Raw genomic sequence first — 24,794 nt, forward strand, 5'->3', positions numbered from 1 at the left:
ATGGGCCAAAATTTGAAACTTGAATAAAATCGCGGGCCAACATTGAACAAATAAACCTTTTAATATATACCAAACATGTTTTGCTCTAACATTAAATATGGAACCAGCAACGCTTATAAACATACAATATATAACTAAATAGTGCAGACATGCAAAATCAAATTTCAAATAAAAAGCACATCAATGTCATTAATTTACAGTAATAATATAATAACTTGGTATTGCCTCGCGGGCCAAATAAAATTACACTGCGGGCCAAATTTGGATCGCGGGCCAGAGTTTGACACCCCTGCTGTAGATGGAAACCGCCCCAAGTTCTGTTCGTTCGTTTGTTTATAAAAATCTGAAAATATTGATCACAGTGTCTATTATCAAAACGGTGATGACTGTTATAATAATAATAATATATAATAATGTGATATTGAAATGTGATTCTAAATAAAGACAAAATGTAAAAAATAAAAAAAAAGGGAACAACAAAACACTAACAACATGAAGGGGACTAACTCTGCAGAAATGGTGCAAAAAACGGTCAGCTTCAAGCCAGAGACTCTTTGGAAAGTAACAACTTGAAACTTAAAAATTACATAAAATTAAGCAAAAAAAGGACTCAAATTGACCCCCAAATGACAAAAAATGACCACAAAAAGACACAAATTGACCAAAAAAGACACAAAATTACCCAAGAAAGAATCAAATTGACCACAAAAGGACACAAAATGATAAAAAAAAAAATTACATAGAATTAAGCAAAAAAGGACTCAAATTGACCCCCAAATGACCAAAAATGACCAAAAAAGACACAAATTTACTAAAAAAGACACAAATTGACCAAAAAAAAGACACAAAATGACCCGAAAAAGAAACAAAATGACCAAAAAAAGACACAAAATGACCAAATAGAAATGGTGCAAAAAAAACCGACTAGATGTTCAAACTGAGGAAAGAGTCACAAGCAATTTTACCTTTCTTACTAATGTATTTTCATATTCTGTGCCTCTGCATAGACTTTCTGTCAGACACAGCGTTGGCGTTAAAAAGCGAAGGTTTACAGTGCTGCATCCTCTAGAGTCTGTACTGGCTGTTCACTCTGTGGGGTGAATGACAAAGCAGACAGCAGAGATAATTACTGTGTAGAGGGAGGGCAGAAAATAATAGACAAGAGGTATCTGAGATAAGAGCAGGATAATGGAGAATATGTAACAGACGAGGAGTCTGTTTTGTGGGAAAATCTTTATAAAAAAAACATTGTTTGTGAAGGTTTTGCAGATGTATATTGCGATGACTGCAGAGAGCTCTATCAGGGTAATAATGCATGAGTCAGTTCCTGATAAGGCAATAAAAGGAGAAAGCTGTAGAGTAGAAGTAAACCCACGCTGGCTAATCTGCTGTCTGAGGCTCCTTTTGGTCCATTAAGAGCCTTTTTTTTTCTTGACTCTCCAGGGTAAAAAAATGGCACCCAACAATCCAGTTTGTTTCAATTTTCCAATTTCACTTTGCCACCAAACTGGATTGTTGGGTGCCATTTTTTACCCTGGAGAGTCAAGAAAAAAAGGATCTTAATGGACCAAAAGGAGTCTCAGACAGCAGATTGAAATACTGTCTATCCTGCACTATTTTGCATGCATAAGTAAATGCTGGACAAACTGCCTTAACCCTTTATCAGGCAAAGAACTATATTTGGTAACTTCAGGTAATATTTCTAGAAAAAAGGTGCAAATTTGCTAGATTAAAGTGGCAAATCTGCACGAAAAAAGTTGCAGATTTACGAGAAAAAAGTGGGAAAAAAGCTACTTTTTTCTCCCAGATTCACCACTTTAACCCTTAATAGGACACTCATTGAAATACTTGCAAATTTCAACCCTAGAGAATATTGGAGGATATAACATACTGCCAGAATGTGTAAAAAAAAAAACATACGAAAATAATATTTTGAGAAAAAAAGTTTACGAGATTAAAGGGGCAAATCTACGAGAAAAAAATGCACAGATTCATGAGATTTAAAGTGGTGAATCTGGGAGAAAAAAGTAGCTTTTTTCACACTTTTTTCTTGTAAATCTGCGACTTTTTTCGTGCAGATTTGCCACTTTAAATCTCTTAAATCTGCAACTTTTTTCGTGCAGATTTGCCACTTTAAATCTCTTAAATCTGAGACTTTTTTTCTTGTAGATTTGCCACTTTAATCTCGCAAATTTGCACCTTTTTTCTTGAAATATTACCTGAAGTTACCAAATAGAGTTCTTTGCCTGATAAAGGGTTAAGGCAGTTTGTCCAGCATTTACTTATCATGCATGCAGGATAGACAGTATTTCAATCTGCTGTCTGAGGCTCCTTTTTGTCCATTAAGAGCCTTTTTTTCTTCACTCGCCAGGGTAAAAAATGGCACCCAACAATCCAGTTTGGTTCCAGTAAATCCAGTAAAATTTTGCTATCCAATTATGAGCTATAGAAAAAACAAACAAAAAATTCTGGCACTGTATTCCTTTTTTTTTCTCTGTGTCCACAGCACATGTGTGATTGGCAGCATCTGCTCCAGGCTCTCACTATTTTTTTCTACAGAGTGACTCATTTATCTCCAAGCTGAATTCTCTTTTTAGCAAAAGAGCTGGAGCTGTAACACTACCAACACCTGCAAAACATCTCCTGGCAGTGTTTAATTTGGCATGAAAACTCCGTTTGCATGTGGGATTAGGGTTAGAAAGAGCAGACAGAGTAGTAAACCAACGCATCATCTCCACAGTTAAAATAGCAGCCAAAATGAATAAGCCTCTTCACTGTAGTGCACGCTGAAGTGTGTAAAATAGAGAAAGCTGTTGGAGTTTAAACAGAAAAGAGTAGCTCATTAACCTGCTACACAGCACTCCCCATTGATTTGACTTCCCTTTCTAATGTTGTTGCATGTAAATATTTACAGCCCATCTGACAGTTTATTGCAGGTTGATTTGATATGGAAATGTGTCTCTCTGTGATACAAAGGAAGTGTTTGGTGTTATAATCCATCATGTCACATCAGCAGAGATAAACTTCTGCTTCCTTAACCCTTTATCAGGCAAAGAACTACACTACTGGTCAAAAGTTTAAGAACACACCAACTTTTCCAGAATTTAATTGAAAATCATGCAGTTTAATGTCTCAGTGTACTCTGATAGTGTTTTGAAAGTAAAAAAAAAAAATATTCAAAATCACATTTTATGTTGGACTAAAAAAAAGACACAAAATGACTAAAAAAAGAAACAAAATGACCAAAAAAAGACACAAATCTTACAAAGACATGAAAAGAATTGAAAAAAATGGACAAAATAGCCCAAGACTCCATAGAGTTAAGTTGTTAACCCATTTCTTGTTCCCTTAAAAATAGGCCTACTTGTATAATTCTGAAATGTACATTATTTTCAGTTTTGGTTAAGCTTACCTTTTTTTATTTACCTCTGGCAGTTCACCACTCACCTTTGTACCCTTTCAAGCTGTTCATTTGACTTGAACTGCTTGAATTTCAATAAAAAACTGGAAAAATTGGGGTGTTCTAAAACTTTTGACCGGTAGTGTATATTTGGTAACTTCAGGTAATATTTCGAGAAAAAAGTTGCAAATTTACTAGATTAAAGTGGCAAATCTACAAGAAAAAAAGTTGCAGATTTAAGAGATTTAAAGTGGCAAATCTGTGCGAAAAAAGTCGCAGATTTACGAGAAAAAAGTGGGGAAAAAGCAACTTTTTTCTCCCAGATTCACCACTTTGACCCTTAATAGGACACTCATTGAAATACTTGCAAATTCCAAATTTCAACCCTAGAGAATATTGGAGGATATTACATACTGCCAGAATGTGTAAAAAAAAAAAAAAACATACGAAAATAATATTTTGAGAATAAAAGTTTACGAGATTGAAGTGGCAAATCTACGAGAAAAAAATCCGCAGATTTATGAGATTTAAAGTGGTGAATCTGGTGATTGAGTTTTTATTACTATTTTAATCTATTTTATTTTGTTGTTTAACTGTTTTTAGTATTTTATTCTTTTTATTGTTTTTATTTATACCCAGTTGTGTATGATTTATTCTATTTTAATAACTGTACAGCACTTTGATCAACTGAGGTTGTTTTTAAATGTGCTCTATAAATAAACTTTGACTTGACTTGACTTAACTTAACCCCTTATGTCTCTTCCAAACAGCACTTCATTATGTGCACCTCCCCTTCTTAACCCTCCTATTATGTTTAAAAACAAAACAAAAACATAGTGTAAAGTATTTTTTCATAAAAAAATAAAATAAAATAAATAAATAAAAAATTGCTGTCATGTAAAACCATTGTAATTCATATGTAGGTCTTTCCAGTGTACATTAAAAAAAAGTTTTAGCATGCTTTTTTATGAAAAACGAGTGAGTTATCCTCATTGAACCATGAAATGGTTAGTAATGGAGTTATTAATGACATATAAACAATTTATTTATTTATTATTTATTATTTTTGGGATGTTTATTACACTTTTGGATAATTAAACATGCCCCGGGTCAAATTGACCCACGAACATTATTGCTGTTCCTGAGAAATTAACATAACAGGAGGGTTAAACATAATCCAGCCAGCCAGCAAGGTGTGGATAATGAGGTTGGGTGTTAAATATGTAATGCTCACAGTAACATGCTGATTTTCATTATCCGTCACCTGTGCTATGGCTTTGAATAAAGCAGATGTAATGTGATTCTGTCAGGGGATTCACAGCCATGTTAATTTTTATGCATATGAATTTAATGAATATCAATTCAAAAACGTCCATCGGGGACTGAAGAGGCTATTTCAACACCTTGGTGTCAAGAGTTGGACAGTGCATATCAGAATATTATTGTATACAAGTTTAATTATACTGTCTATGGCACTATTATGCACTGCCCAACAAATAGTTTGGATTCCCTAATGCAGGGGTGTCAAACTCTGGCCCACGGGCCAAATTTGGCCCACAGTGTAATTTTATTTGGCCCGCGAGGCAATACCAAATTATTATCTTATTATTGTACTATAAAAGCTGACCTGCCGGTATTATATGGCGCATTTACAGCTAATACTACAAATCCCACAATGCCCTGCTGTTGTTTTGGCGCGTCAATCAGGACAGGACCCAGAAACGCTCCTCTGTGACAGTCGTCATAGCAACCTCAAGCTAGAGCTGTCTCCCAGCTACCCCTTCCCAAAAATTCCCGAAAAGAAAGGCAGAATTTATTAACCTGTTGAAAAAGTTTATTTTGATATTTAAATCAGAAGGATGCAAATAGAAAAGAGGCATACGATTTTTATTTATTTTTTATTTAATAAATTAATGACATTGATGTGTTTTTTATTTGAAATTTGATTTTGCATGTCTGCACTATTTAGTTATATATTGTATGTTTATAAGCGTTGCTGGTTCCATATTTAATGTTAAAGCAAAACATGTTTGGTATATATTAAAAGGTTTATTTGTTCAATGTTGGCCCGCGATTTTATTCAAGTTTTAAATTTTGGCCCATTGTGTGTTTGAGTTTGACACCCCTGCCCTAATGTTTTTTAGAAAAGCTGTCAAAACCAGTTAAAGTAGTGAAGTGAAAAACATTTTCAGGAGGATTTTTCAGTAGTGAATTTGTTTTTCACTGCTCTCGTCTCCGTGAGCGAGTAAGTAAGTAAGTAAGTAAACTGTATTTATATAGCACCTTTCACAGACAGAAGTCACAAAGTGCTTCACATAAAAATCATACACATAACATAAAAATGTACATACAAGTTTTAAAAGACCAAAACAGCAATTTAAACAACCATAGCAGTCCCGAAACAATAAATCAAAAGCCTGAACAAATAAAAATGTGAGTCTAAATCTTCATCTTGTGCCCATCTCCCTGTGCCTCCTTTGCCCATTCCTAACCATGAGGTCCATGTCTCTCTTTGTGTGTGACTTCTTTCCACACTGTCTTTCTTCTACCTCCTCTCTCTGTCACTATCATGCTTTCCCAGACCTATGATGACATAGATTTAGAGAACGAGCCTTGGTATAAGTTCTTTTCCGAGCTGGAGTTTGGGCGGCCGGTAAGTCAGGGCCATAGCTACTCCCTCAACCACAACCCTGCCGTAGGCATACACCCACTCTCTCTACTCCACCCATGATGTCTCCACCAATAGACTGGGTGGGGCTAGTTGTTTGGGCATGTGGTACTTGTTGGGTGCTGTGACCCCCCTCCCCCCTCTCTCTCCCCACCCTTGTGACAGGCTGTGTTATGTCTCTGCGTTGCTGGGTTTTTTGGTCTGGTGGCTAGCAGGCACTGAAATGTTCACGCACAAACCCGGATAACTTTATTCCAGTTTGGTGTTGCAGCTTGCCCCAAAAAATAAGCAGGAAAATTAGTCAAACGGCAGTGTGCTCCAGATGCTTTAGACCAGTAGTTCTCAACCTTTTTGAGTCGCGACCCCCAATTTAACATGCATGTTGTCCCCCGCTCACTTTATATTTTATTGTTATTTTTAATCTAAGTACTTTGTTATCAGTTTAAAGGTCCATTCTGACCTCCTGAGTGTGTAACAGTCAGCTTCAAGCCAGAGACTCCTTGGAAAGTAACAACTTGATACTTTGGGATTTGTCAGAAAAGACACAAAATTACCCAAAAAAGAATCAAATTGACAACAAAATGATCAAAAAAGACACAAAAAAGACACAAAAAATGACCAAAAAATTACATAAAATTAAGCAAAAAAGGACTCAAATTGACCCCCAAATGACAAAAAATGACCACAAATTGACCAAAAAAGACACAAAATGTCCAAAAAAAGACACAAAATGACCCAAAAAAGAAACAAAATTACCAAAAAAGACACAAATTGACCAAAAAAAGGAAACAAAATGACCAAAAAGACACAAAATGACCAAAAAAGACACAAAATTACAAAAAAAAGACACAAAATGACCAAAAAATACACAAAATGACCAAAAAAAAAGACATTAAATGACCAAAAAGACTAAAACACATGAACACTTTAACACAGTGGAGACAGAGCTGACTTCCAAAATGATTTGGCGACCCCCAGAAATCATCTCACGACCCCAATTGGGGTCCCGACCCTAAGGTTGAGAATAGCTGCTTTATATGGCCTGACTTTCTCTATCTATAGTGGAGCTGCACAGAACAGTCAATCAATCAATCAACCAAAGCATTTAAATATATGTGCAAAAGATGACGTTTCCAACGATAAATAATATTATTTTGTTCTGCATACAAATCAGAGTTTGTGCTGTTTTCTTCAACAAGTCTTGCACATGCTAAAAATCAATTAATCCACCTTTTATTTAGCTTGTTCATTCATTTCTGCTAGTTTTCTTCTTAGTTATCTTCACTTTTGGTGGAGCATTGCTCTGCATATCTACAAGGTAGATGATGTAGCGCCCTCTGCTGGATGCAGGTGGTAATAGCGTCCTAGTGGCTCAGGGCAGGGGTTGCCTCTAGCCACACATCTGGGATCAAATTACCCCAACCTGACTGATTTACAAAGCGTCATGAGGACATACCTCTGTCTATGTCAGAGCATGACAACAGGTGAAGATGTTTTTGGGGGGGCTTATTCGAAATGTTCAGGTGAAAATGTCACATCTGGAGCTGGCAGAGTCCTGTCGGGCTGCGTGCTGAGATTTCTACCTGCAATATTTTGACTGTTTCACACCACTGAATAAGCCCTAGAGGGTGGATGGTTTTGCACTGACTGGTCCAGCTGGGACAGAATCTCACAGTATGTTCAGTGTTTGAGTGTTTATTGAGTTGACGAGTCACAAGAAGAAGTTTTGGCCCGACTGAATGAACAATAGTATATCTGCACTAGTAAACCAGCACGAAATCACAAAACATTTGACGGTGCAATTTATTGCACTCTCAAATAAACACAACACTGCAGCTTGTGCTTCACTTGGCTTTCTGCTTCACAGCTTGCTCTCACACTCTGCATGTGTGTGTGGTACATGGGCACATTTGTGTGTGTGTGTGTGTGTGTGTGTGTGTGTGTGTGTGTAGTAGGCCTTGTGTATTTTAGCACTGACATGCTGTAGTTTTAATGTTGCTATTTGAGATTAGAAATTAAGCTTCAATGGATGACATTCAAATGTGCATAGGAATGAATGTGTTTCATTTGTAGATTGTGTGTGTGTGTGTGTGTGTGTGTGTGTGTGTGTTAGTGTGTATTGAGTGTGTGCACATGTGTGCATTGTACATGCAAAGCACATGTGCAGCGTTTGTGAACTAGTCCATCTCTGGTTCCTCAGATTCTCTAATGGGTGTCACTCTCTCCACATGTTTCTTGTTTTTTTTGGTTTCTCCCCATGATGTCACCACTGCTTCTCCTCCTTCACCTCATTTTCACCTTCTACCTATTCCTCCTGCTCCTCCTCCTCCTCCTCCTCCTGCTCACTGCTGCTGCTTGGGGCTCAAGCCTCCTAAAAAACGGCTGGATTATAATCCAGACATCTCAGCTCGCCAGCGCATCGAGGTAATCTCACATTCACGAGTGTTCCAGTAGTGTCGTTAATCTCACAATTTCTAACCAATCGTAGAAATCTTATAAATCTATTTTGTTGATCTATATTGTTGTAGAAAATGTAAAATAAGATTTCTTAAAGTTTGTGCAATGTAGCGTAACACCAATTCAGTCTCATCTCATTTCAGCCATCCATCACAAGAAGAGTATGATCTTGCTTTGATTTAATTTGTTTGCTTGGGATTGTATAAAAAAAGTGCTTGCTAACATATTTTTCCAGTGACCTTTTTTATTTATTTTTTTATTTATTGTTGTTTGGACTTAAAAAACATACAATCGTTAGGAAATAACAGTACAAGAAACAGTAAAAGAAAATGCAGGAAAGATCAAAAATATATTATACGCGACCCTCCCTCTTAAACCTATAAGTAACTATACTTTACTTAAATTACATAGCTAGATGAAAATAAAAAATACAAACAAAATTTAAACTAAACAAATACAAAGGTGTAGAACATCTATAGGGATTTTTTGAACTTGGTCTTAAAAGTATTTAAAGAGGAACATGATTCTGTTAGATGTTTTATGTCATTCCACAGCACTGCACCTTGATAAACAAATGAGAATTTGGCAACAGAGGTCCTACAGAAAGGAATATGTAAATCATTCTTTCTTCTTGTAAGAAGATCTCTTTTTTGGTTTTTGGTTTTCTAGCTCAAAATATAATTCACAGGAAGTCTTTTTATTAACATTATTGTGTGATGGCACTTGATGGTTAGAGACCCAAAGCTAAAAACAATTAATCCACCTTTAATTTAGCTTGTTCATTCATTTCTGCTAGTTTTCTTTATCTTCACTTTTGGTGAAGCATTGCTCTGCATATCTACAAGGTAGATGATTCTTCTTGTAAGAAGATCTCTTTTTTGGTTTTTGGTTTTCTAGCTCAAAATATAATTCACAGGAAGTCTTTTTATTAACATTATTGTGTGATGGCACTTGATGGTTAGAGACCCTTTGAAGTGTATCAGCCGTTATTTGCCTCTAAGAGCCATTCCATCTGATCCATGCCAGATTTTGCAGGGTAACATTTACCCCCTGAGCTCAGCTCATAACATCCTTTGCTATATCACCTTTGCCATCATCCTCCAGAGGCTCCCAAAACAAAACAGAGCAGAAATTTATCTCCACCGCTTACATCGGTAGGCCTCTTTTTGCTCAGGTGTGCCATGTGGAACCAGCATCCGTCGCACCTTACGGTGGGGGAGTGTTTTGAGTGTGGCACAGCATCAACCGCATGCAGGCTGTGTATTGTGAGCTGCTCTGCCTCGGGTCTTTGTTCTTGCGGACCTCACTTTTCTCTCTCGTTGTCTGCCCTATTTCAGACGTCCCTGCACATCGCTCCTGCTGACAAGGCTCCGGAGAGACCTGCGAGGTAACCTCTGTTTCTTTTATTTTCCTCTGCATCACTCCCCTTCCTTCCCCCTCCCCCCATCCCTCTCAACACCACTGGTCCTTGTTGTGATTCAGCAGGGAATCAAAACTGCTCTTTCTTGCCTTGACTCTGGTGCAAATAGCCTCTGTGTCTGATAATTTTTCAAGGATTAGTGTTCGTCTTTATTTGCTCTCGCCACTGAATCAGGGCGCTTTTCTTCTCCCTTTCACTAACTGAGGCAGAATAAATTAACCCTGCAAACCTATTGATTCTGCCCTTCACCTCCTATCCTTCCCTCAACCCCCCCTCGTCCTACTCCCTTTCACCAATGGCCTGCTTATTCAGTCGCATTTTCCTCGGTGAACAGAAAGGGCAGAAATGGGATGAGATGAATGGGCCATGTAATTCATGTAAGTGACACTGAGTGTGTTTCTGACCTGAATAGAAAGCCCACTGGGGTTTTAGGTACGGTGAATAGGAGAAGTTACGGTAACTCTGTTGTCTCGTCTTTTCAGACAAAAAGATAATAGCCAGACTTTTAGGAGAATGAGCATCAATATACTCCAAAATGAGTTGAGTCATCATGACAGAGATTTTTGCCAAACAGTACCAGCTGATTTGAGTAAAGAAATGTTGGTAACACTTTCTATGAAGACTACATCTATAGTGCATTATGAGCACATTCATAGTGAATTATAATGCTCATTATAATCAATCATAATGCATTATGACTGCACTCATAAACACATATAAAGCTTCATGATGCACTATATCAACAGTTATAAATATATTATAATGACTTATAAATCCAAGTGTCTTATGAGTGCTCTTGACCGGTTATAAACTACAGGCTGACTGATGAGGCTTATAATACATTACAACTACTCATACCCCTCTATACACACACCTCAACAATCAATTGTTATAAGGACTCATAGGATGCCATAAGTATAAATATATGAACCTCACTTTACTTAAAGCATACATTGATCATTTATTTATACTTATGGCATCCTATGAGTCCTTATAACAATTGATTGTTGAGGTGTGTGTATAGAGGGGTATGAGTAGTTGTAATGTATTATAAGCCTCATCAGTCAGCCTGTAGTTTATAACCAGTCAAGAGCACTCATAAGACACTTGGATTTATAAGTCATTATAAGCTATATTTATAACTGTTGATATAGTGCATCATGAAGCTTTATATGTGTTTATGAGTTCAGTCATAATGCATTATGATTGATTATAATGAGCATTATAATTCACTATGAATGCGCTCATAATGCACTATAGATGTAGTCTTCATAGAAAGTGTTACCGAAATGTTTTATACTGTTTTCACATTGTCCACAGGGATTATTTAATCAATTTTAGTGAGGAAAATTATAGTTGGTTGCCCGAACATACATGAAACAATCAAATATTTAACAAGAGACACAAAGGGGAAGAAAATGTTGAACAAACATTACTTACAAGAAAGAAAAACTTTTTGGAATGGAGAAAACTGACAGAAAATAATGTGGTAAATGGTATTATTAATAATAATAATAATAATAATAATGTGAAGCACCTTTCACTTGCTCTTTATTTAATTTGTTTTGGTCTATATGAGGTTTGTATAAGGACGACACAATATATAAATGTCAACAGGAGCAATTATTTGATATTGCCAACATTTTTTGTCTTAATTAAGAGCACATATTGGTAGAAAATTTCCCTTTAAAATGTAAGTGTTGTTCTTTTTTTACTGGTGCCTTTTGTGTTCAGTTCAGTTTATGAAATAAAAGGATGTTGGAAATCATTTCACGTCACTTTTAATTCAACAAGCAATTTGTATTTTCAATCAGTATATTTATTGATATATTAGTATATAGCAGAAAGGCAGAACTGAATAATAATAATAATAATAATACATTTTATTTGTAAAGCACTTTTCATAAAGAAATCTCAAGGTGCTACAGAAACCAGAAACAAAATAGACAAAAGACTAAGAGAAAACTCAGACACATTACAACTGAGTACATAATATTATATACGTTTATATATTTCCAGTAATTTATTGCGATATTCAACAAAACGTTATTGCATATTGCATATTTTCCTCATATTGCGCAGCCCCAGTTTACAAGTACTGATGCTACAGGAAATATAGTAAATAGAATATACTCACAAGACGTGTATGGTATCTGAATTAACCTATTGAAGCCTGGAAAGCGGATACGTCGTTTTGTAGTATTTGTATAAGCTCTCAAATACTTTTTGAATTTCTATCTGCTACAGAGGCTGAAAAATCTATTATTTAGTAGAAGCGTTGACACTTCTGTTGAATTTCCAGAAAAACTTCAGGTTTTAGGGGCTTATTTTAAAATCGCCCAGAGGTTTTACAGCCGTTTTAGGCGTCAATGGGTTAAAAATTGTAAAACTGACTTTGTTGCAGTGCTGCCAGCGACTACAGGAAGAGAAGGAAGTCTGAACCGTCCAGTTCCCAGGTGAACGCCCAGTCTCAGAGCAGAGCTGCCACTTCCCCCAAACCAGTGGATGCCTACCGACCCAGCAGCAGCCTAAAGAAACCTGTGGTCCGTTCCTCACCATCCTCACCCTCCAGAGCCAAAGGTACACACACACATACACACAAACAAACACCTTCTTTTCACATTGTACCTCTTTTTTCCCCTCTCCCCACCCGGACTATCATATCTTTGTACTGTACTTTCCACATCACCAGAGAATCAAAGAGGATTTGTTGTCATTTGTTGTGTTTTTCACAATATAATGTCTGTCTGGTGGTCATAAGTTTCCTCGTGGAAGTCAGAAGAAAAAAAACATCAAAGCATCTTTTTTCCCACCTTTTCCTCCTTTCTCTCCTAAATCTTCTCCCTCTCCACAGCTCTTCCACCCTTTTGCTGGGTATTATTGCTTAACCTGCTTTCCTCCTTCTTCTCTTTCACCACGCTGCTCTGTATTGGACATCTGAAAGGTGGGGACGCATGCAACATGTATTCAAACAGTTTGACCTCCCCAGGTCCTTACCAGCGCCCCTACCTGCCCCCTCTCCCCTCTGACCCTGACCACTGCAACGAGGAGGACAGCCAGGAGGGCAGCTCCTCCTCCAAGCAGTCTGTCTGCTGTAAGAACAGTTGGCCGACTAAATGCCAGGACGCCGGGACGACGTGGAGCAGCGCAGAGGCGGTACCATCCGTCACTGGCAAGGTCAAGTCACGCAGCTGTGATGACTTACTCAACGACGGGCATTCTGGCTCAGCCGGGCGCAATGCGACCCGCTCAGAAAGTGCCGGGTCGCTAGTTTGTGATGGGAATCCCTCAGGTTCGACTGGATCCATGTCCACTCGCTCATTGCCTCGCCTCCACCGGCGGCGGGCGCACGATTCTCCGGGCTTTCTCCAGCTCTACCGTAAAATGCACCAGATTGACCGAGCTCAGCTCATCCCATCGGAGGTCATCAGATCAGTCCGCGCTCGCATCCTGGAGCTGGAGCGCCAACCTCACCTGCATCGCCACCGTCTCTCTCCTTGGGCGCCATCTTGGGGCATGGAGGTGCCGCGCGATATGGTGCCAACCCGCATTTCTGCATATGAGCGCCTTATTCAGAAGTCCAAATCCATGCCCAACCTGGGTGACAGCGAGGTGCCTTCAGGCACGACCACGCCAGGCGGCTCGTCATCTCGAGCCAGCAGCGGTGGTGGGGGCACGCCCAGTTTCCCAAAACGCCGGTTTTCTATAGAATCTTTATTAGAAGAAGACAACAACGGCAACAGTGGAGCGGTACCTCACAGCATGGACCATTTGCATCGACCTCGGAGCCCACCTGAGGGCCAGCCTCGCGTCGGGCCGGAGCCCGGCCGTGGACGCTCCTTCCCTGCTCCTCCTGTCCCCCAAGGCCCACAAGCCAACGCGGACTACTCTGACAGTGAACAGGACGCCATAGCGTCAGACCTCAGTGACTTCATCCAGGTGGAGGGCTCCTCATTTTGCAGTGAGAGTGACTTTGACCATTGCTCACTAACCTCTTCTGAGAGCTTGTACGGCTCCTCCACCCTTCACCACCATCACCACCTCCGCCACCACCACCATCATCACCACCACCACCCTGCCCACCAGAGTCTGGGTCAGAGCCAGGGCTACCAACACCGCCATCTCATCAGCTCCTGCAAAGGCCGCTGCCCGGCGTCCTACACCCGCTTCACAACTATGCTTCGCCACGAGAGAGAGCGTGCGCGCCAGGAGCACCAGAGACCTTCGCAGCCGAGCCGCGGCAGCCATTCCCAAATCCAGAGCTCACAATCCCAGCAAGCGATGTCCAAGCTGGCCTTCCTGGTCAGCCCAGTGCCTTTCCGCAGGAAAAAGGGCTCACCACCTACCTCTAGAAGAAGCAGTGGTGGCGGAGATCGAGGTAGCAGACCCAAGTCCAAACAGGCCATTTATGAAGCACTAGATGCAGCCTTGAGAGACATTTATGAGCACATTCAAGCAGAGAGAGGCCACAGAGTCACTAGGGCGCCGGATGATAGCATCCTAAAGAGAATACTGGCCGAACTGCTGCCAAATGTGCCTGAGCGAAGCTCCTCATTGCGCGGGAGGAGGGGTTGTTGGCATGGGGGTCACTCCTCTGCATCTCTGTACCCAGATGGGAGCCCCACTGGGTACGCCTCACATAGAGGGGACCCCTCCACACCGCGGCTACAGTCACCAGTCAGTGCCTGTTACGGACGCCACGCAGAAACCTCAAACAATAATGAATATGGAGAGGAGCAGGGCAATGGAAACGGTCTCTGTTATTCAGGTGGAGATACTCTATCACATATCACTCCTCAGATATGCATGTGCACACTTTGTCATGTAGTCCGACTTTCCTCTGTTTAGTTTTTTTCTGCACAAACATACACACATAGACAAGGTACATACTCCTCATACATTTACCTCAATGTCTCTTTCGGTATTGCATGGGCTCGTCGCTCTATTCCCCTCATCGGTCAGCCCATACATCCATTCCTTTGTTTTTGTTTTATTATTATATATATTATATTGTTATATTTATGACATTCAGTCAAAGTCACGAGACTTCAGTCAGATTATTTACTGTAAATTCTCAAGTTAAACTTGGTGATAAATCATAGTCTTCATTATTTCATTCTGTGTTAAGCTAATGTCAGTTTTTTTGCTTCAAAAATAGGATGATTATGCCCTTTGAGCTTCTGGAAACCTACTTTGAAACATTGCAGAAACTGCTGGCTTTGAGTGACGGTAGCATAATGTTGAACAAAATAATGGCAATGTAGGAACAACTGGGCTTTAATCCCAGTTGTTCCTACATTGCCATTATTTTATATTTCTGTTATAAAGAGAAAATGGTAAGTAAGAGCAGTTCAGGAAACAGGGAAGCCTCTTACAATACTAGAATTGGATAAAATGTACTTGTTTAAAATAAAGGCTTGGACTTCTCTGCAACTGAGGTAAATTATTATTATTTGAGAGTTTACATTATATTACTCTGGTTGGAGTAAATAAATGTGAATAATCCTCTGTTTGTTTATATTTTGCTTATTGTTTTGGTTGTATCATTTGTCTGTTTTGCAAATTTATTTATGGAGTCATAATCATTCTTTCCCTCCCTTGTATGTTTATGTTTGTAATGATATTATCATATTTAGACCGTTGTGGGTTGTATTCCCTTTGTGTCATTTTGTTTTTCAGCATGTGTCATATTGTGGGAATCAACTTGTTTTTCCAATTAAATGGAAATAAAACACATTTTTTGACCCTGAGCTTTCATTCCCTCATTCACTTGTTGGAATGGCGTCATCACTGAACCACTCAATACTTTTCCCAAAGCACGTTTTCGTATTGTGAGCATGCATGTGACATGATGGTGGTTTCTTTGGTAACTTCTGTGACCTTTCTTGTGTCTATGCTGACCACAGACCAGGATGTCTCCAGGTGTTATTCCACCATGGATGGACGCCACACACCCCAGAGTAGAAGACCTACTCCTGACAGAGAGGTACAGCAGTGGAACTGGTTGCTAGTATTCTCAACACTTCATTAGAAACACTAAATCGTTTGGAATATTTTTTTATCTTTAACCCATAAGAACCCAGACCCAGTTATCCTTAAAGGATGTGTTCTATAGAACCTGGTCTCACAGGAATCCGTGAAATAGCCACGGATTCACTTAACTCAAAATCCGTGGAATAGCCCCGGAATAACTCAAATTTCCGTGAAACTGACACGGATTTCGCTACAATGCAAGTTAATGACAGTCATATCCCGTGGCTATTGGTTTGTTCCAAGTCACGTGACTTTCAAGGTCCCGGCGGTAAGAACAAAAAACATGGCGGACACCCTGTAATTTTTAGTGAAAAAATCAATATGTTGACTTAGTTTCTGCATAAAAATGGATTTTGATCACATTCCTAGCGAGAAATATGTTTTATTTTCTAAATCTTCACTCAGTGAATGTACATAATCACTTTGTATGTTGGAATAGCCACGGGATATGACTGTCATTAACTTGCATTGTAGCGAAATCCGTGTCAGTTTCACGGAAATTTGAGTGATTCCGTGGCTATTCCACAGATTCCTGTGAGACCAGGTTGGTTCTATAAGTGGACCACATAGAACACAAATCTGATGTTTTTTTTTAAAAAAAATACTACCCCTAAATGTCAAAGATCTGTGATGTGACATAAATGTGACATTGAGCATTTATGATATTTATGTTTATGATATTCCTTATTTTAAAATAGAAAAAAACTAGACACATTTTCTGCTTACAGAGACACAAATGTACCTTTTCCTTTGCATCTCCATAATATATATCACATTTGTGACTTTAATTTGTTTAGGAAATATGGTCAGAACAACTTAAATGCAATACAGGACAAACTAGTAATGGATTAGAATTGTTAAATGGGTTGAAACTTAGCCAAGTAAGAAAAAATAAGCTTTTTAAAATTTTTCACATTTCTGTTTCCAGTCACAGCCACATTTTGGAGAAGTCACTTCTTATCACAGTCACATGACCACCACACCAGGGTGTTGAGTATAGTCACTTAGGGATTTAATGAGTTAAGGTGAAGCATAAAGCTGAATATGGGAGATTATAGAAGATTTAAAGTGTTTGTTACACGGGTGTCACCATGGGTTCTTATGGGTTAAAGTAATTCAGAAAGAATACCACAGTTTTTAGCTCACATCAAACCTAAATAATGTGGCTGCCACTATAAAATACAGTATTTCAGATTGAAATGAAACAGTTCTCTTTGTCTTTACCATCACAATACCACAGCACAGTTACATTTTCTCACACAAATTCAAAAAGCCTGTATTTTCTGTTTTGCCTGGTAATGCTTGCCGGATTTCTTTCTCTCACTCTCATCTCCTAGGTCTCCCATAAACAGATGACACAACTTATTCTGTTCTCTCTCCTCCATCAGAAACAGCCTGCGAGAGCCATTTATGATTTTAAGGCACAAACAGCTAAGTGAGTACAGTAAATGCACCGTGCACGCAGAAGAAAGCCGAGCTTTAAAGCATGAATGCCTAACTGCACGTCCACACATCTCGACTCATTGCTTTCAAATGTTATGATTTCAGATTCTTATGCATATCTGCATAAAGGTTTTTTTTTGCTTTCTAAGATAACTTCATCATCACATCTGATCACTAAACCTGGATGGCTTTATGGGATTTATTTCATACAGAATTTAATTTTATGCATTAATAAAGCTGATTTCTTCTGTACTTGTTCTTATTTCATCCTGCTTCATTGGCTGATTTTACATGAATGATCTGTGCTGGTTGAAGTGGTCAGTTCATCTCTTCTTCACAGCTGTGTGCTGGCACTTTGATGACATGAATGTGTTGCAGGGAGCTGACATTTAAGAAGGGTGATGCAGTGAACATCATCCGGCAGATAGACAACAACTGGTACGAAGGAGAGCACCGAGGACGGGTTGGGATATTACCCATATCATATGTAGAAGTAAGTGTGCAATTGAGAAACTGTATGTGAATACTACGGTGGCCCTTAAGTACAAAACACAACGGCAAATCAGAAAACACAACGACAAATCAGAAAACACAACGACAAATCAGAAAACACAACGACAAATCAGAAAACACAACGACAAATCAGAAAACACAACGACCAATCAGAAAACACAACGACAAATCAGAAAACACAACGACAAATCAGAAAACACAACGACAAATCAGAAAACACAACGACCAATCAGAAAACACAACGACCAATCAGAAAACACAACGACAAATCAGAAAACACAACGACAAATCAGAAAACACAACGACAAATCAAAAAACACGACAACAAATTAAAAAACACAACAACAAATCAAAAAACGCAACGGCAAATCAAAAAACACAACGACAAATCAGAAAACACAACAACAAATCAAAAAACACAACGACAAATCAAAAAACACAACAACAAATCAAAAAACACAACAACAAATCAGAAAACACAACGGCAAATAAAAAAACAAAACGACAAATCAGAAAACACAACGACAAATCAGAAAACACAATAAATCAGAAAACACAACAACAAATCAGAAAACACGACAAATCAAAAAACACAACGACAAATCAGAAAACACAACAACAAATCAGAAAACACAACGACAAATCAGAAAACACAACGACAAATCAGAAATCACAACGGCAAATCAAAAAACACAACGACAAATCCAAAAACACAACAACAAATCAAAAAACACAACAAACAGAAAACACATTTGCTGTTGTGTTTTCTGATTTGTCGTTGTGATTTGCACTTCAGGGCCACCGTAGAATACTGGAGGTGTGCACCATTTTTTGTCATAGGCTATAATTAAATTGTCTGTCTGATTATTCTCCCTTTTCAACACACACTAATGCACACATGAGCAGAAGATGCCGTCTTCAGAAAAGCAGCAGCCGATTCGTCCTCCTCCGCCAGCACACGTCAGAGAGATCGGAGAGGCGGTAGCTCGCTACAACTTCAATGCTGATACTAATGTGGAGCTGTCTCTCAGAAAGGTAGCCTCCTTGTTATTTGTGTCTGAGTAAAAAGCTGAAACAATGTTACAGGTTTTGTTTAGGGTGAAACCTTCCATCTCCTAAATAACTACTATTTTTGAGTTTATCTACACTGTAAACAATTGTCTTGTAAATTAACAGTAGAATACTGGCAGCAGGGTTGCCAGCATTCTACTGTTAATTTTACAGTTCCCTTACTGTTATTTACTTTACAGTATGTTACTTTGATAAAACCACATACTGAATTACAGTACAATCCTGTATCTCCTTGATTTGACAGTAAAATACTGATGCTGCAAACATCATCTAACAAATAAAACAGAGTTCAACTTACCCTGTGATTTGCTCAAGAAATGCAGGATTAAAGTGGATGTTCCAAGAAAGGAAAGACCAGAGTTGGCTGAATGTCTCCTCTAGAAATACAGTAGCTTTCCGTATTTTCTCAGCCTCACCACTGTTGATTCTACCATAACTCCCAGAATGCAATGCTATTTATGGTATATTACAATATTTTATGGGAAACGGCAAACTGCCTACAAATATTGCCCAGAATGCATTGTTTTCTACAGTATAATACCTTTTTAATGGAAAAAAGTATGTTACTGTCACAATTTGGCTTCTTACAGCAATTTGTTACAGTGTACTTGACTTTGAAGTGATTCTATAAACCCAAAAGATGCAAACTTTTCTCAAATTACTGGAGAAACAAGTTATCGTCCAAATGTATCTGAAGCTAATCTGTGTAGATTTTGAACATGTCCTGTGATAGGTATTACTGCGAGGTTCTGTTTATTAAAACGTTGCTGTATTGCAGTTAAAAACCATGTTTATATTTTGGGTGTGTTTCTTGTTTTTTTATAGGGTGAGAGAGTAATTGTGATAAGGCAGGTGGACCAGAACTGGTACGAGGGGAAGATCCCACACACAACCAAACAGGGCATTTTTCCTGTGTCATATGTTGACATCATGAAGCGATCTCCGTCCAAGAGCTCCGTCCATCACATAGACCCACATAGTTACCCTGGCAACAGGACACCAAGCTCTACACCCACAAAGGTAGGAACAGCGCAACATTGTGACAATAGAATATAATAAACCAATATAAAAAGAGCGACCATGTTCTAACCAGCAGTATTTTTATAAAATGCTGGTTAGAATAAAGCCCTTTGAGCTTATAAATTAATTGATAGATTGATTTATAATTTGGTAATATTTATTTATGTTTGTGAAGAGTAGTGTGGGTTATTTATCAGCATCACAAATGCCAATAAACATTTTACATCCTAAAGTTGGAAAAAATGTCTCCAGTTACGTAAATGAGTTTGTGTTAATATGTTTATATAAAATAGTAAATACATCATTTGCATAAAAGATTAAATACCGCTTCTAGACTCTGTTGAGCACTTAAATAAGTGAATGCATCATCTGTATAAAAGGGAATATACAGCGTTTTAGCTCTGATTAGCCCTCAAATAAATTAATACATCATCTGCATAAAAGAGTAAATACAGCTTATAGACTCTGTTGAGCACTTAAATAAGTGAATGCATCATCTGCATAAAAGCGAATATACAGCGTTTTAGCTCTGATTAGCCCTCAAATAAATTAGTACATCATCTGCATAAAAGAGTAAATACAGCTTTAAATAGTTGGTTTGTTCTGTTTAAACGAGTTGATACATCAGCTGTGTAAAAGATTAAATACAGCTTTTAAGCTGTTTAGTCTGGAAATGAATGAATACATTATCTCCATACGGGAGGAAATACAGCTTCTGAACTCTGTTTAGCCCTCAAATGACACACAAAAACACACTGTAACTCTCTGTTACAACTTAATAAATTACACTGTTCCTTCTTTTTCACTTCACGTTCATGGAGCCTTTCTACCATCTACCTCCATCCTCCACTCCTCGTGACCTCCCCTCCCCTCACCCCCCGTTGAGAAGGCCCGACCTGGAAGCTATCACCAACGAGTGGCTGTCCCTCACAATGGACCCATCGGCGTCCACTCCAACTCCCTCCCTCACAACCACCCCCGTACCCCCCACACCTCCACCTCTCCCCTCTGACCTCACACCTTTTCTGAAGGCTCAGGAGCCCAAAGCACACTCACCTGCACCGTCACAAAAAGGCTTCGCCCTGCCGCCCCAGAGGTTTCCTGTAACTCCTCCTTTAAAAGAGGGGAGACCAAGTTTAGGTCACACCCCAGCTGTGCTGCCGTTCCTCCAAACACCTCCTCCTCCTCCTCCTCCTCCTCCTCCTCCTCCTCCCCCTCCCCTTCCTCATTCCTCATTTACCTCTCCACTGTCTGACTCTTCAGTGCAGTTCAGTGGCAAAGGAATAGCTCAATCGTTACACATTTCTAAGCCAGAGGTTCTTTTCTGCACAGTGCCAGAACCAATAAAGTTACCCACGCAAGATCCTCTGCGGCACAATGTAGAAGTGAACCAAAGCAGTGAAATCCCTGATGTTGAGCTGAAAGTAAAAGACCCTTACGATGAACTGTTGTCCATGATCCTGGATGGTTCTACGAGTGCACAGGATGCTGACTTTTCAAGATTGTATCCGCTAGATTCCCCACCAGCTACGCTAACCAGTGAATCCCAGAGCAGGTTTACTCTAAAAGCAGAAGAATCCAGTCATCCAGCAGTGAAACCCCCAGCAATCAGTCCAGCAATCAGTCCAGCAATCAGTCCAGCAATCAGCAACTTGGCGGGCAGGGTTCGGTTAGAGGTGCAGTGTCACAAGCCGGTGACGATGGAGCCACTTTCTATTGGTTGGGGAGGACAGTCAAACAGTGTGACTGAGCAACCGGTCCAATCTCAAACACCACCGTTGGTGGAAGGAACGGGCTTTACTGAGTTGTTCATTGAGGAAGAAGATGAAGATAGAGTGAGCAAAGAGGAGGACATTAAAGGCTTTAATGAGAGACTCAGTCCACAGGTAGAGCATGGTGTGAGCTGCTTCTGCTGTGTTTGGAAACACTACAGGGCCCCGGAAGGGAGATGGGAGATCTTATATAAGTTTTGACAAATAAAGTAATATGTTAACTAAACGGTTGAAGGATCTAGGCATCTGACATTTCCATGGCGACAGACTAATGTAACGCAGTAAAGTTTACCTGTTGTTATATACGCTCATTCACAGACACGACTGTGACTTTTTGAATTAAAAAAAAACAAACATCAGAATTATACTTTTTAAAAAAACAGTTTTCGTGCCATAGACTTGCCTGGGTCCCGACCTTTGTATCCCTCCACTCCGCCAGTTAACTGATTCACTGCTGAGATCTGTGTTTTCTCGGTTAAAAAGCAATGAATCCAATGAACCGGGGGACTAACATTTAGCTAATCATACCACATGCTGTTGTAAAGCCGTTGTTAACCATTTTGAAGCTCTTGACCAGAGCCAAGGAGAGGAGAAATAACAACAACTTCCACCAAGATAGACGCTGCTATCGAGGCTTGTCATTTCTTCTGGCTTGTCTTCTCAATATCACCCGACTTCATAGATTGTTACACAAACCTACACATAACCAGTATGTTGGTATAGCTACACATCAGTGTCGACTTCGAAGGAGGTTAGCTTCAGGCAGATATGTTGATCTCTAGTGTCTTCAAAAATCAAGTCCTGTCCTCTTGGAAAATCGTTCAGAGTGGAGACACTACTGTTCATGTTCCATAGGCCGACTCTAACAGTAAACATTTTGACATAGTAGGAAAGTGCAAATTATCAAATAAATGGCTGTTGAATTCCATTTAGCTTCCATTTAGCCACTTAGCTTAGGACACACTTTTTTTTAAATCATGCAAGGTATTTTTCTCCATGACCCTTCTGGGGCTCCGTAGTGTTTCTCAGCATTTAGCTTCTATTGTTCAGCTTCAGAGTTGATGTGTGTGTCGTTTCCTCCATAGGCTGATGCTTCTCCTTCCAATCTGACACAACCTGGCCTCCCCTCACCCTACACACCACCTCCTCTGACCTCCTTACCTCCCCCTTCCTCATCTTCTACTTCTTCTTTTACTCCTATTTCGTCTCCTTTTACTCCTCTTCCTCCTCCTTCCTTTACTCCTATTATGTCTTCTTTTACACCTCCGTCTACTTCTTCTTTTACTCCTCCTGCTTCTTCTTCTTCTTCTTTTACTCCTCCTGCTTCTTCTTCTTCTTCTTTTACTCCAATTTTGTCTTCTTTTACACCTCCGTCTTCTTCTTCTTTTACTCCTCCTGCTTCTTCTTCTTCTTCTTCTTCTTTTACGCCAATCTTGTCTTCATTTACTCCTCCTCCTGCGTCTTCTTTTACTCCTTCTTCGCCTTCTTTCTCCCGTTCACAACAGCAGGAGCGTACCACCATCCCTCCTTCTCCCTGCGTCTCCCCTCGTCCTCCATCACTTCCTCGCCTCCTGACACCTCCTCTACCTTCAGTCTCTCCTTCTCCGCCCGTCTCACCTCCTCCCCTCCCCTCACAGCGCCCTGTCTCTCACCCCTCGGCCTCTCTCTGTCTGTCTCACCCTCTCACATCCTGCCCCGACTCCGAGTCGCCCATTCCCCTCTCCGCCATGATCCCCCCGAGACCTCCGTCTCCTCCCCTCGCCACCCCACGCTCCCCCCCCACTGTCCCCCCTGCAGGACGTAGGTCTCCCAAGGTGAAGGTAAAGCTGGAATGTGGGGGTGACGGCGTGGATTTAGATCATGCTTGTGGATCTGATGATGCCTTTCTCTAACTTTGGGCTCATTGACATTACTGGTTGAAGTGATTAGTTCACTAATCAAATGACAGAAAATGTTTTAACCCTTTATCAGGCGAAGAACCGTATTTGGTAACTTCAGCGGATATCCGAAATAAAAAATTTAAATATTTTGAGAAAAAAGTTGCAAATTTACTAGATTAAAGTGGCAGATCTACAAGAAAAAAGTTGCAGATTTAAGAGATTTAAAGTGGCAAATCTGCGTGGAAAAAGTCACAGATTTATGAGAAAGAAGGGGGGAAAAAAGCAACTTTTCTCGCAGATTCACCACTTTAAATCTCTTAAATCTGCGACTTTTTTGCACAGATTTGCCGCTTTAAATCTCTTAAATCTGCGACTTTTTTTGCACAGATTTGCCACTTTAAATCTCTTAAATCTGCAACTTTTTTTGCACAGATTTGCCGCTTTAAATCTCTTAAATCTGTGACTTTTTTTGCGCAGATTTGCCGCTTTTAATCTCTTAAATCTGCAACTTTTTTTGCACAGATTTGCCACTTTAAATCTCTTAAATCTGTGACTTTTTTTGCACAGATTTGCCACTTTAAATCTCTTAAATCTGCAACTTTTTTTGCACAGATTTGTCACTATAAATCTCTTAAATCTGCGACTTTTTTTGCACAGATTTGCCACTTTAAATCTCTTAAATCTGCGACTTTTTTTGCACAGATTTGCCACTTTAAATCTCTTAAATCTGCGACTTTTTTTGCACAGATTTGCCACTTTAAATCTCTTAAATCTGCGACTTTTTTGCACAGATTTGCCGCTTTAAATCTCTTAAATCTGCGACTTTTTTTGCACAAATTTGCCGCTTTAAATCTCTTAAATCTGCGACTTTTTTTGCACAGATTTGCCGCCTTAAATCTCTTAAATCTGCGACTTTTTTTGCACAGATTTGCCGCTTTAAATCTCTTAAATCTGCGACTTTTTTTGCATAGATTTCCCGCTTTAAATCACTTAAATCTGCCACTTTTTTTGCACAGATTTGCCGCTTTAAATCACTTAAATCTGCCACTTTTTTTGCACAGATTTGCCGCTTTAAATTTCTTAAATCTGCGACTTTTTTTGCACAGATTTGCCGCTT

At 39.3% G+C, this 24,794-nt stretch overlaps 1 protein-coding gene across 1 annotated transcript in view; it reads left to right on the forward strand.

The window, feature by feature from the left end:
- Window positions 1-24,794, forward strand: part of sorbs2a (sorbin and SH3 domain containing 2a) — an 83,017-nt gene that overhangs the window by 49,385 nt on the left and 8,838 nt on the right. The window contains exons 13-20 of the mRNA XM_059343060.1: window positions 9,863-9,912; window positions 12,350-12,525; window positions 12,890-14,713; window positions 15,852-15,931; window positions 17,367-17,413; window positions 17,800-17,914; window positions 18,841-18,969; window positions 19,831-20,025. Coding sequence (XP_059199043.1) covers window positions 9,863-9,912; window positions 12,350-12,525; window positions 12,890-14,713; window positions 15,852-15,931; window positions 17,367-17,413; window positions 17,800-17,914; window positions 18,841-18,969; window positions 19,831-20,025 — 2,616 coding nt within the window. The remainder of the gene's footprint in view (window positions 1-9,862; window positions 9,913-12,349; window positions 12,526-12,889; window positions 14,714-15,851; window positions 15,932-17,366; window positions 17,414-17,799; window positions 17,915-18,840; window positions 18,970-19,830; window positions 20,026-24,794) is intronic.

The sequence above is a fragment of the Centropristis striata genome, chromosome 1 (genome assembly GCF_030273125.1).
Source record: "Centropristis striata isolate RG_2023a ecotype Rhode Island chromosome 1, C.striata_1.0, whole genome shotgun sequence".
NCBI classification, from domain to species: Eukaryota; Metazoa; Chordata; class Actinopteri; order Perciformes; family Serranidae; genus Centropristis; species Centropristis striata.